At 44.7% G+C, this 13,360-nt stretch overlaps 1 protein-coding gene across 2 annotated transcripts in view; it reads right to left on the reverse strand.

Annotated features, from left to right (window-relative positions):
• Positions 1 to 13,360, reverse strand: part of inppl1a (inositol polyphosphate phosphatase-like 1a) — a 268,648-nt gene that overhangs the window by 11,451 nt on the left and 243,837 nt on the right. For both annotated transcript variants that reach the window (XM_048533393.2, XM_048533395.2), the window contains exons 25-26: positions 12,265 to 12,405; positions 1,558 to 2,335 (exon numbers count right to left, since the gene is read on the reverse strand). In XM_048533393.2, coding sequence (XP_048389350.1) covers positions 1,558 to 2,335; positions 12,265 to 12,405 — 919 coding nt within the window. The remainder of the gene's footprint in view (positions 1 to 1,557; positions 2,336 to 12,264; positions 12,406 to 13,360) is intronic.

Consider the following 13,360-nt stretch of genomic DNA (forward strand, 5'->3'; position numbering starts at 1 on the left):
GTCTCAAAGCAAATGAAACAAAAAACAGCTAAGTTGATCTGAGATAAATATTGACTGTGTTCAAACAGCAGAACAGGCTTTAGGGCTAGATGGCAAATTTAATGATGCTCAATCGTCAACATGGTTTTGTGAAGAGTAGGTCGTGCCTCACAAACCTTATTGAGTTCATTGAGAAGGTGACCAAACAGGTAGATGAGGGTAAAGCGGTTGATGTGGTGTACAATAGTAGGGTATTGCGGAAAATACGGAGGCATGGGATTGAGGGTGATTTAGCAGTTTGGATCTGAAGTTGGCTAGCTGTAAGAAGACAGAGGGTGGTGGTTGATGGGAAATGTTCATCCTGGAGTTCAGTTACTAGTGGTGTACCGCAAGCATCTGTTTTGTCATTTTTATAAGTGACTTGGATGAGGGTGTAGAAGGATGGGTTAGTAAATTTGCGGATGACGGTAAAGTCAAAGTCAGTGGAGTTGTGGATAGTGCCGAAGGATGTTGCAGGTTACAGAGGGACATAGATAAGCTGCAGAGCTGGGCTGAGAGGTGGCAAATGGAATTTAATGCAGAAAAGTGTGAGGTAATTCAGTCTGGAAGGAGTAACAGGAATACAGTACTGGGCTAATGGTAAGATTCTTGGTAGTGTGGACGACCAGTGGGATTTTGGTGTCCATGCGCATAGATCCCTGAAAGTTGCCACCCAGGTTGATAGGGTTGTTAAGGCGGCTTACGGTGTGTTCGGTTTTGTTGATAAAGGGATTGGGTTTTGGAGCCATGAGGTCATGTTGCAGCTGTACAAAATCTAGTGCGGCCACACTTGGAGTATTGCGTACAGTTCTGGTCGCCGCATTATAGGAAGGACGTGTAAGCAATGGAAAGGGTGCAGAGGAGATTTACCAGGATGTTGCCTGGTATGGAGGGAAGGTCTTACGAGGAAAGGCTGAGGGACTTGAGGCTGTTTTCATTAGAGAGAAGGTGGTTGAGAGGTGACTTAATTGAAACATATAAAATAATCAGAGAGTTAGATAGGGTGGATAGGGAGAGCCTTTTTCCCTCGGATGGTGATGGTGAGCACGAGGGGACATAGCTTTAAATTGGGGGGTGATAGATATAGGACAGATGTCAGAGGTAGTTTCTTTACTCAGAATAGTAAGGGCGTGGAATGCCCTGCCTGCAACGGTAGTAGGCTCACCAAGTTTAAGGGCATTTAAATGGTCATTGGATAAACATATGGATGATAATGGAATAGTGTAGGTTAGGTGAGCTTCAGATCGGTTTCACAGGTCGGCGCAACATTGAGGGCTGAAGGGCCTGTATGGAGCTGTAATGTATGTTCTACGTTCAATGTTATGATTTTAGATTGACACCTGATCATTCACATTTTATATCCACATATACTGGAGCAAAAATCTTATATTTGTGTGCAATAATTTCCTGGCCCCCTCTAACTACTGGATTGTGACCCTGTACGAGTGATGTTTTGACAAAACAAACAGCAAGATTTGAAAGGATATCAATTAGAATCATTCAGGTGCTGCCAAGTCCCGTTATCCTCTTAACACTCACCTCTTCAGCCATGTCCTCTTCGATACTCTCCTTGATGGAGCGTGAAGGGAAGGAGATGGGTCTGCTGTAGTCAGGGAGCAGCCCTCGGGGAAGCTGGCCTTTCACCGGTAGTGGAGGATTCCTTGATGTAGGCTCAATCTTGCCCGCTTGATAGTCCACCTCACTGAGGCTCTTGGCCATCTGAAGGGCGGAATAGGATCGGTCATCAACAAGGCCTTGGTAGGGAGTACTGCACTGGTCAGCTAGAAAGGGGCTGGCCAAGTGAGGTGTGCCGGAGACCAGCTGCGGCTTAGGGTGGGCTTTTGGCGGAAGAGAGGCCTTGGCTTCTAAAGATTCAGCGGAAGTCCGGTGCTTCGCACCAGGGTTCCTGAGGTCTAGCTCGTCCCTGGCTGGCCCAGTTTTGAGTCGCTGGAGTTCCTTCGAGGAGGCATAGAAAGGATTATCAACCATATCCACATCCACGGCCTTGGGGAGAGGAGGAGGGGGGTAATCCGGCGGTGGCCGATTATGGTTTGAACTTTCATCATCCGACAGGGATCCCTCCTCACTCGCTAACGAAAGGCGTCCTGAATGATTAGGTTTCCTATCTTGTGAACCAAGTGTTGCCTGGTTTTTGTTTTTTTGTCCTATCTTGGGAAAGGCTGAAGCCTGGTGATCTGGCGACAGCAGTGCAGCTTGCTGATGCGGTACTCCCTCCAAGATGTAGTAAGCTGGGTTGTTGAAGCTATTCTTCGAACACAGAGCATCTGCATCAGAGTAAGTCTCTTGCTGCTTTGATCTATGGAAAATACACTCAAAGTCAGGTTACCTGAACTAGATTAGGTAAAAAAAAAGTCATTTCAATTTTGAAGTATTTTCTGATCCTCAATAAAAACTAAAGGAACTGCAGATGCTGTAAATCAGGAACAAAAACAGAAGTCTGCTGTCACAGTTTGCAATTACACACTACCTATTGTTTGTCACCAACAGTGCCCATCAAGAGATATTCACACTCCTAGCTAGATCACTGTCTACTCCTTTGTCCGACTTTTCATTTATTTCTTTGGGCTCTATCGCCACCTATCGTTCACACCTTATACCTTCCCCAACCCTATCTTCTGCATATAAACAAACATTTTCCTGGCTCCATCAGTTGAGGGAGAGTCACCAGACCCAAAACATGAATTCTGATTTTTCTTCACAGATGCTGCCAGATCTGCTGAGCGTTTCCAGCAACTTCTATTTTCTGATCCTCATCAGGGTAAGGGATCCATTGGCACTGGCCAGCTCCCACTATCTCATTTGTACGTCAGCTATAGCTCAATGGGGAGCAGACATTTCTCAGAGTTGAAAGGTTGCAGATTTAATAGCTAGATCAGACTAAGGGCTTCATTTGCACAAAGTAATAGAGAGGACTGTAACATTGGCCAAAGCTCTTAAGTGTCTGCTGAAGATTCCAAAATATTATTTTGAAAGTGTGGGGAATTGTCCTGGAAGCTGTTATGTATTCATCAACCATCACCACCAAGACAGATATAATCTCATTAATCTCATTACAGCGTGACAGAGATTGTACATGTGAATTCACTGTCGCACTCTCTACTGTACAACAGTAGCAAGAGCAGAGGGAGCTCTTCTCTGTTAAAGTAAGTGAAGCCAATGGATAATCTTTAAAATCCAATCACATCCTTCAAGGAAGGGTTCTTGCTCACATGGTGTCAGGGACAACTCAAGATGGGCAACAGATGTGACGTGACAGATGGACTTTTCGCCATCAGATGACAACATACCGAGATACAAAATAGAGCAACACAAATCAACATTTAAATCCTGTTCAATGCTAGGTCAGCATTCCTCACTTAACCATCCTTCCAGGCTAAGGTGCATCACTATCTACCCTGCTCATGTATTCTGTAGTTCAGCTAAGGCAAGCATCCCAAATGCCTTTTTAACTACCTTAAATACCTGTCCTGCTGCCTTCATAGATCTTTTAGATGTGCTCATCAAGGTCTTTCTGATCTTCAGTACCTGCAAAATGTCATTCCTTACCTTGCCAGCTCTCCTTTTCTAGTTTGAATTAAATTTACCACTGTTCACCATTCACCAGTTTTTGTGGCATCTACAAACCTCGATTATAGCCCTTACATTTAAGTTGAAGTCACCAACATAGAATACATAAAAGCAAAGGCTCCAGCACCCAGCCGCGTAGAATGTCCTGGATAAAGACTTCCAGTCACAGAAACATCCCCCTACTATTGCCCACTTCTTCCTGCCTCTCAGGCAATTCTGAAACCAATGTGTCACTCTGCCTTTGATCTCATCAGCTCTTATTTCCTTAACCTGTCATGAGGGACCTTATCAAAATCATCACTACCCTCAATACTCCTGATTATCTCTTCAAAGTATTTAATCAACTTTGTTGAAATATTATCTGAAAGCACTGCTGGAATGCTTGGTTAATTAGTGCCTCTCCAAGTACAGGTGTATTCTGTCCCTCAGAATTCTAAATTTTCCCACCAAAGTTAGGCTGACTGGGATAAACAAATCACATTCCTTTTTAAAACCACATGAAACAGGAGCAGGTGTAGGCCATTCAACCCACGAGTCTGCTCCAATGATCAATATGATCCTGGTTGATCTGATACTCAATTCCACTTTCCTGCCTTTTCCCATAACCAGCATATTAAAAACCTGTTTAACTCAGCCTTGAAGATGCTTAATAACAGTCTCTGCAGTAAAGAATTTCACAGATTCACTACCTTCTGACAGGAGAAATACTTCCTTATCCCCATCTTAAATGGGCGATGCCTTATTCTGAGATTATGTCCTCTGGTCCATAAACAGCCTTCCTACACCTACAACTGTCAAGTCCCCCAAAAACCTTACTTTAATAAGGTCACCTCCCATCCTTCTAAAATCTCACAAATAGAGGCCCAAACTCTCTCCTAAGACAAAGTCTCACCATAGCCAGGATCAGTCTAGTGGAACAAAATCAGAAATTGCTGGAGAAACTCTATTTCTGGCAACTCTGCTTTCCGTCCACAAATGCTAACATTTTGAATCAAGCGATCCTTCAACCAAGAGAACCTTTTCTGGGTGACAATGTATCGTTCCTCAGATAATGGGACCAAAATTGTTCACAGCATTCCTGCTGTCATGCGACTAGTGCTTTGTATAGATCTTCTCCCCCTGTGGCATGTGGGAGTCGCTGGCAGGGTCCAGCATTTCGTGCCCATCAGAAGGTAGTGGTGAGCTGCCTTGAATAGCTGCAGTCCATCTGCGTTGGTTTGACCCACAATGCCATTAGGTAGGGAATTCCAAGATTTTGACCCATTGACAGTGAAGGAACAACAATATATTTCCTAGTCAGGATGGTGAGCGGCTTGGAGGGGAGCTTGCAGGGGGCTGGTGTTCCCATGTATCTGCTGCTCTTGTCCTTCTAGATGGAAGTGGTCATAGGTTTGGAAGGTGATGTCTGAGGTTCTTTGGTGAATTCTGCAGTGCATCTTGTAGGTACTACACACTGCTGCTACTGCGCATTGGTGATGGAGGGAGTGGATGCTTGCGGACGTACTGCCAATCAAGTGGGCTGCTTTGTCCTGGATGGAGTCAAACTCCTTCAGTATTGTTGGTGCTGCACTCATCCAGGGAAGCGGGGCATATTCCATCACACTCCTGACTTGTGCCTTGTAGATGGTGGTCAGGCTTTGAAGAATCAGGAGCTGAGTTACTTGCCACTGTATTCCTAACTTCTGACCTGCTCTCATAGCCACTGTGTTTATGTGGCAAATCCAGTTAACTTTCTGGTAAACGATAACCCCCAGGATGTTGATAGTGGGAGATTCAGTGATGGTAACACCATTGAATGTCAAGGGACAGTGGTTAGATTTTCTCATAGATCATCATTGCCTGGTATTTGTGTGGCATGAATGTCACTTGCCACATGTCAGTCCAGCCCCAATATTGTCTAGATCTTATTGCATTTGAACACGGACTGCTTCAGTATCTGAAGAGTCACAAATGGTGCTGAACATCGTGCAATCATCAGCAAACATCCCCACTTCTCACCTTGCGATGGAGGGAAGGTCATTGATGAAGCAGCTGAAGATGGTTGGGCCTAGGGCACTACCCTGAGTAACTCCTGCAGAGATGCCCTGGAGCTGAGATGACTGACCTCCAACAACCATGGCCATTTTTGTATGTGTCAGGGTATGACTCCAACCATTGGAGAGTTTGTCCCCTGATACCCATTGATTCCAGTTTGTCTCGGGCCCCTTGATGACACACTTAGTTGAATGCAGCCTTGATGTCAAGGGCTGTCACACTCACCTCACCTCTGGAATTCAGCTCTTTTGGCCATGTTTGAACCAAAGATGTGATGAAGTCAGGAGCTGAGTGGCTCTGGCAGAACCCACATTGGGTGTCACTGAGCAGGTTATTGCTGAGCAGGCACTGCTTGACAGAACTGTTGATGACACTTTACTAATGACTGAGAGTAGACTGATGGGGGCGGTAAATGGCCAGGGTGAATTTGTCCTGCTTTTTGTGGACAGGACACACTTGGGCAATTTGCCACATTGCCGCTAGTTAGGTGTTGTAATTGTACTGGAACAGCTTAGCTAGGGACGCAGCAAGTTCTGGATCACAAGTCTTCAGTACTATAACTGGAACGTTGTCAGGCAACTGGATGTGGCAGGGCAGCAGAGCTTAGATCTGATCCAATCGGTTGGAAGATCACTTAGCTCTGTCTATCACTTGCTGGTTTTGCCATTTGGCTTGCAAGTCATTCTGTTTGGTGGCTGACACCTCATTTTCAGGTATGTCTGGTGTTGCTCCTGGCATGCTCTCCTGCACTCTCCATTGAATTAAGGGCTAATTCCCTTGACTTGATGGTGATAGTTGAGCAGGGGATATGCCAGGTCATTTGTGCTGGAGTACAATTCAACTGCTGTTGATTGTCCACAGTGCCTCATGATGCCCAGTCAAGTTGCCAGATCTGTTCGAAGTCTGTCTCACTTAGCATGGTGACAGTGCCACACAACATGATGGAAGTTATTCTCAATGTGAAGTTGGGGCGTTGTCTCCTCAAGGACTGTGTGAAGGTCACTCTTGCTGACACTGTCATGAACAGATACATCTGCAGCTGGCAGATTTGGAAGGATGAGGTTAGTATGTTTTTCCCTCTTGTTGGTTCCCTCACCATCTGCTGCAGACCCAGTCTAACAAGCTACAACCTTTAGGACCTGACCCGCTCAAGCTGTCATACTGATGTCGCGCCACTCTTGGTGATGGACATTGAAATCCCCCACCCAGAGTACAATTTGTGCCACTGCCATCCTCAGTGCATCCTCTAAGTGTTGTTCAACATGGAGGAATACTGATTCATCACCCGAGGGAGGACAGTATGTGGTAATCAGTAGGAGGTTTCCTTGCCCATGTTTAATCTCCTCCCTAGCTCCCCACCTATATTCATCTTTACTGGCTCCATTCCCTCCTCTTTGACCGGTCTGTCTCCTCTCCACCTATCTTCTCCTCTATCCATCTTCTTTCCGCCTCCCCCCTCTCTCCCTGTTTATTTCAGAACCCCCTTCCACTCGTCCATTTCTGATCAAGGGTCTAGACCCAAAACGTCAGCTTTTGTGCTCCTAAGGTGCTGCTTGGCCTGCTGTGTTCATCCAGCTCCACACTTTGTTATCTCGGACTTTCTCGCATCTGCAGTTCCTATCATCCCCAGAACATTTGCTAGGTTTCTGGATTAATAGTCTAGCGATGATACCACTAAGCCATCACCTACCTCCCTACTTATATATTTTGTAATAAAGGCCAGCATTCCATTTACCTTCCCTATTATCTGCTAAGCTTAGATGCTAACTTTGATTTACGCAGAATCCTCTATACTCTAGCTGTCTGTGATCTGTCTCCATCGCCATTTAAATAATATTCTGCCCCTCCACTCTTCCTGTCAAAATTCATAATCTCATTTTTTTTTCAAATTATATTTCACCTACCGTGTTTTTGCCACGTGTTTAACCTGTCTATATCCCGCTGTAGACTCGGTCATCCTCAACACCTGCACTCTCACCTATTTTTGTGTCAAGTACAAACTTGGTGACAATACATTCAATGTCCTCATCCAAGTCATTAAATGTATATTATAAATAATTGTGTACTGATCCCTGTGGCACTCCACTAATTCCAAATTGCCATCCTGAAAACATCCCCTTTTATCCCAACTCTCTTCTATTATTTAACCAATTCTCTCTCCATCTAATATACTATTTCCAGGACCCCCACAATTTCTTCTTTCATTTCTTGCAGGGTTCTTGGATATATCTGATCAAAACCAGGAGATTTAACCATCTTCATACATTCTAATAATTCCAACACCGCCTCTGCTGTGGTAGGGACTATCCAAGATATTGGCACTGACTTCCCCATGTTTCTCCACAGTAAACACATGAGAAATATTCATTGAGGACCTCTCCCATCTCCTGTGGTTCCACACTTACACGTCCATTTTGGTCCTTAAGGGGTCCTATTTTCTCCTTCTAGTTTAATATAAAGAATTTCTTTAGATTCACTCTAATCTTCTCAGCCAAAGACATCTCATGCCCACTTTTCACCCTCCTGATTTCCTTCTTCAGTAAACTCCTGTATCCCCTATATATTTCCAGTGATTCCCTTGATCCTAGCTGCCTGCTCTTGAGCTATGCCTCCTCCTTTTTTCGGGTCACAACTTCAATATCTCATGTCACCCAGGGCTCCCTACTCCTGCCAACCTTGCCCTTCACCTTCACAGGAACATATAGACCTTGCACTCCAGCTTTCACACTTTTAAAGGCTTCCTATTTGCCAGAGGTCCCTTTGCTACAAACTAACTACTCCACTCAACCCCTGCAAACTTCTGTCTAATTCCATCAAAATTCATCCTGCCCCAGTTTAGAACTTGAACCTGTGGACGGGCTTTGGCCTTCTCCAAAGCTATTTTAAAATTAATACAACTATGGTCACTTGCTCCAAAGTGCCCCACTACTGTCACCTCAGTCACCTGTCCTGCCCTATTTCCCGACATTAGATCGGGTTTGCTTCTTCCTGAGTAGGGCCCTCTAATACACTGGTTGGAGGAAACTTTCCTGAACAGGTTTATCAAATTCCAGTCCATCTCAGCCCTTAACACTGTGGCAGTCCCAGTCTATGTTAAGAAAACAAAATCTCTCACTGTGACTATTCTACCTCTCCTGCACGTCTCCACAATCTCCCGACACATTTGTTCCTCTAATTTGGGGGTTTATAGTATAACCCAATAACATCACCATTCCCTTCCTATTTCTTAGCTCCACCCACAAAGCCTCACTGGTTGACTCCTCCATTATTTTACCTGACTACTGTTGAGATACCCCCTCCCCAATTGAAAATGCAACTTCCTTTCCCCTCTTTCCTTCACATCTGTCCCGCTTGAAGCACCTGTACCCTGGTACATTAAGCTGCCAGTCCTGTCCCTCTCTTAGGGAAGTTTCTGTAATGGCTATAGCATCCCAGCCCCAGTACCTATCCAAGCCCTAAGTTCATCAGTCTTACCCATCAGCCCTCTTGCACTGAAATAGATGCAATTTAATCCAACGGTCCTTCCTCACTCCCTGTCCTGTTCCAGCCTGACCTGTCTCCCGAAGTTGCTATTTCTGATTACTGTAATTCCATCCAGCCTCTCACTTGCCTCCATGCCGTTGAAGATCCCACACCCCCCACCCCATCCTGCCAATCTAGTTTAAACTCTCCCTTGCAACACTAGCAAATCTGCCCACCAGCATATCAGTCCCCCTCGACTTCTTTAAGACTCTAAGTTGAAGTCCATCAGAACCCAGGCACTTGGCAGCCCACTGTAGCAAAGATTTAATGAGCACCACTTGACTGGAGACCGTAATTTTCTGAAGTTCCTATCTTTCTGTATTTCTTGATTTAGCACGGCTTCTGGGATGTTACCAGTACCTTCTATAGGGAAGACGGATGCAAAACACTCATGCAATTCATCTGCCGTTTTCTTATTTCACATCAATTATCAGTCTTACTTTATGAAGGAACAATGCTCACTGGTTAACTCTTGCCTTATTTCAAAATGTATGAAGACTCTTGCAATCTATTTTTACATTCTGGGTTGTTTTCATTTGTGCACTTATTTTTCCCCTTCCATCATTTCACCATTGATTGAAAGTAGACCAATAGAGCAGTAACAAAGTGTGGAGCTGATGAACACAGCAGGCCAAGCATCATCTCAGGAGCACAAAAGCTGCTGTTTCAGGCCTAGACCCTTCAGAGATGCTGCTTGGCCTGCTGTGTTCATCCAGCTTCACACTTTGTTATCTTGGATTCTCCAGCATCTGCAGTTCCCATTATCTCTGATACAGCAGTAAGTGACCAGGTAGAATTGAGAGTCAGAAAGTCAAAGTCATACAGCACAGAGACAGGCCCTTCAGCTCAAATTGGTCCATGCTGACCAAAAGATCCACCCACGTTAATACCTGCAAGTGACCCACATCCTTCTAAACCTTTCCTATCTATGTATTCATCCAAACTTCCTTCAAATGTTGTTAATGTACCCACCTCAACCACTTCTGCTGGCAGCTCATTCCATATGTGTACCACCCTCTGTGTAAAAACACTGCCGTCAGATTTCCAAGTGTTCTTTCTCCTCTTACCTTAAATTGATGTTCTCTAGTGCTTGATTCCCCAACCCTGGGAAAAAGACTGAGTGCATTCACCCTATCCATGCCTCTCATGATAGAATGTGCTACTAAGAGATCCCCTCAAAAATGTCCTAGCTTGTCCAAACACTCGCTATAAACTCAGTCCCTTGAGTCATGGCAACATCCTCAAAATTTCTTCTACACTCTTTCCAGTTTAATAACATCCTTCCTATAACAAAGTGACCAAAATTGAACACAGTACTCAGTGTGGCCTCACCAACATCGTGTACAGCTGCAACATAGCTTCCCAACTTCTGTACTCAATGCCCTGACTGTTGAAGGTCAGAGTGCCAAAAGTCTCTTTCACTGCTCTGTCTTCCTATGAGTCCACTTTCAGAGAACCACGCACCTGCACTCCAAGGTCCCTCTGTCCCACCACAATCTAAGGCACTACCATTCACCATGAAACTCCTCCCTGGATTTGACTTTCCAAAATGCAACACCTCACACTTATCCATGTTAAATTCCATTTGCCATTTCTCGGCCCACTTCCCCAGCTGATCAAGATCCTGCTGCAATTTCTGATACCCTTTTTCACTGTCCGCAATACCGCTTATTTTAAGTGTCATCTGCAAACTTACTAATCTTTGGACATTCTCATCCAAATCATTGATGTAGATAAGAAACAGCAATGGGCCCAATACTGACTCGAGGTACACCAGTAGTAACTGGCCTCCAGTCTGACATGCATCCTTCCACTAATTTTCTGTTTCCTACCCCATCAAGCTAATTGCATCTCCAGTTTGCCAGCAACTTTGTTTTTGTTCCTATTTTTCTTCCACTATTACTGCCTGCTTCCTACCATCAAGCCAATTGTGCATCTAATTTGCCAACTCTCCACGGATTCCACATGATCTAACCTTCCAGAGCAGCCTACCACGTGGAACTTATCAAAGACCTCACTGAAATCCATACAGACTACCTCTATAGTCCTGCCCTCACAACCTTCCTGGTCACTGCATCAAAGAACGTGAATAAATTTGTGAGCCATGATCTCCTGTGCACGAAGCCGTGCTGACTACTCCTAATCTAACACTGTCTTTCCAAATGCGTGTATCTCTTATCCCTCAGAATCTTCTCAAGTAACTTATCTACTACAGATGTAAAGCTTACTGGTCCATAATTCCCAGGTTTTCCTTTGCAGCCCATCTTCAATAGGGCACAACACTTACTACCCTCCAGTCCTCTGAAACCTCACCCATGGCTAACCATGATGCAAATACATCAGCCAGGCCCCCTACAATTTCTTCTCTAGCCTTTCTTTTAATCAAGTAGACATTTCTGGGCAAATTTCCAGTGTCAGATACATGTCCGCTGTAGCTGTCCTGGTACAGATTGAATAGGTCCCTGCTAACTATGAAGTGAAAGCTTTCGCCAGTATAGTCAGATACTTGTCACAGCCCATAACCTTTAGAATTCTCAGTGCCTCATCATGTGAAGTGAATCAAGAGTGGCATCTGTGCTGCGCTGACCTCAGGAAGACACCCAGATGGATTGCTCATGTGGAACTTGGTTGAAGGTGGTTGCAAATACTTCAGCCTTGTTTTTCACATTAATGAGCTGCGCTCTCTTCAGAACTCCCACCTCTTGCCGATGAACAGGACGTTTATGCAGCCTCCTCCTCTCCTTGGCTTAACTGTTTACAACTTTGATAAATGATGTGGCATGGCTGCAAAGTTTTGATCTATTCTGATAGGATTACTAGCTCGAAAACAAACAGCTTTTATTCTCTAATATACAGGTTTAGAGTGCTTTGCCAGGTTCTCAACAGGTTGGAGCTTATTTACAGATACATCTGGAGCTGATCCTAGCATACTACCTTTATTCTTCTTGAAGGTGAGTTGGTTCCCTGGCTTGGTTGCAATAACAGACTGTCGGTTAGGTTAGTTCAGGAGGTATATATTATGATGAAATAAAATTCTGCCTTTGCTGATGGCCCATAGCACTTCTCTAAAAATGATCTTCCCCCAAACCCCATGGTGTCTACCTGTCTTCAGCTGCAGCCCCAGGAAGTGGAGCTGGTGCACGCCCCATGGCAATACAACTGGGTTTCTCCACCTCTTCGCACAGGGGTTTCCCAAGCTGAATTCCCACACTGTCTGCAGAGGCCAGCTTCTTTGACGTCGCTCTGAAAGATGAGATCCAAGAGTTAGAGCTGAAATCAGCCAAGTGCACCACAATGGTCTATATATCAGGCTGCCATTCTGTTGTGGTGATCCGTTCAAAGCAGCAAGAGGTTTCACCACTGCTGAGGGAAGAAATCACCACAGGCATAAAGTTCAGCAAGTTAGACACAGGTTGCAAATCAGGTGGAAGCGCAAATGATCATTAAATTCAGTTTTTAATCACACCTACAGATTGGCCTATTCTTACACCAAGATTTTACATTAAAAAGAGAAAGAAAGGTCGAGGAAAGGGTGCAGAGATTTATCAGAATAATATTAGAAACTTCAGTATGTGGAGGCTGGGATTGTGCTTTTTACAAACCAGGTTATGGGACATTTAATAAGCTGTTCAAAGTCATAAAGGACTTCATTTTGCTTTTATTCATTCACACTGTGGCACCACAAGCACGGCCTACATTGGTTGCACATCCCCAATATCTCTGGAAAAGGTGGTGAGCTGCCTTCTTGAACCGCTGCAGCCCATGTGACTTCGGCATATCCACAATGCTGTTAGGGAAAAACAAGAGAGCTGTGGATGCTGTAAATCAGAAACAAAAATAAAGATTTCTGGAAAACCTTAGTTCTGAAGAAGGCTCACCAGACCTGAAACATTAACTCTGATTTCTCTTCACGGACGTTGCCAGATCTGCTGAGCTTTTCCAGCAATCTCTATTTTTGATGCTGTTAGGGAAGGTGTTCTATGATTCTGACCCAGAGACACTGAAGGAAGTGATATATTTCCAAGCTGGGACAGCAAGTGGCTTGGAGGAGAAGTTACAAGGGGTGATGTTTGTGTGCATCTGCTGCCCTTGGCCTTGGAGATTGTACTAACTATAGGTGTGAAAAAAAGCTTCTGAAAGTGTAAATATGCAGGAACTGTCTCCAGTGGCAGGAGGGTCAACAACCAGAGGAGACAGA

Source organism: Stegostoma tigrinum, chromosome 6 (assembly GCF_030684315.1).
Source record: "Stegostoma tigrinum isolate sSteTig4 chromosome 6, sSteTig4.hap1, whole genome shotgun sequence".
Classification (NCBI taxonomy): domain Eukaryota; kingdom Metazoa; phylum Chordata; class Chondrichthyes; order Orectolobiformes; family Stegostomatidae; genus Stegostoma; species Stegostoma tigrinum.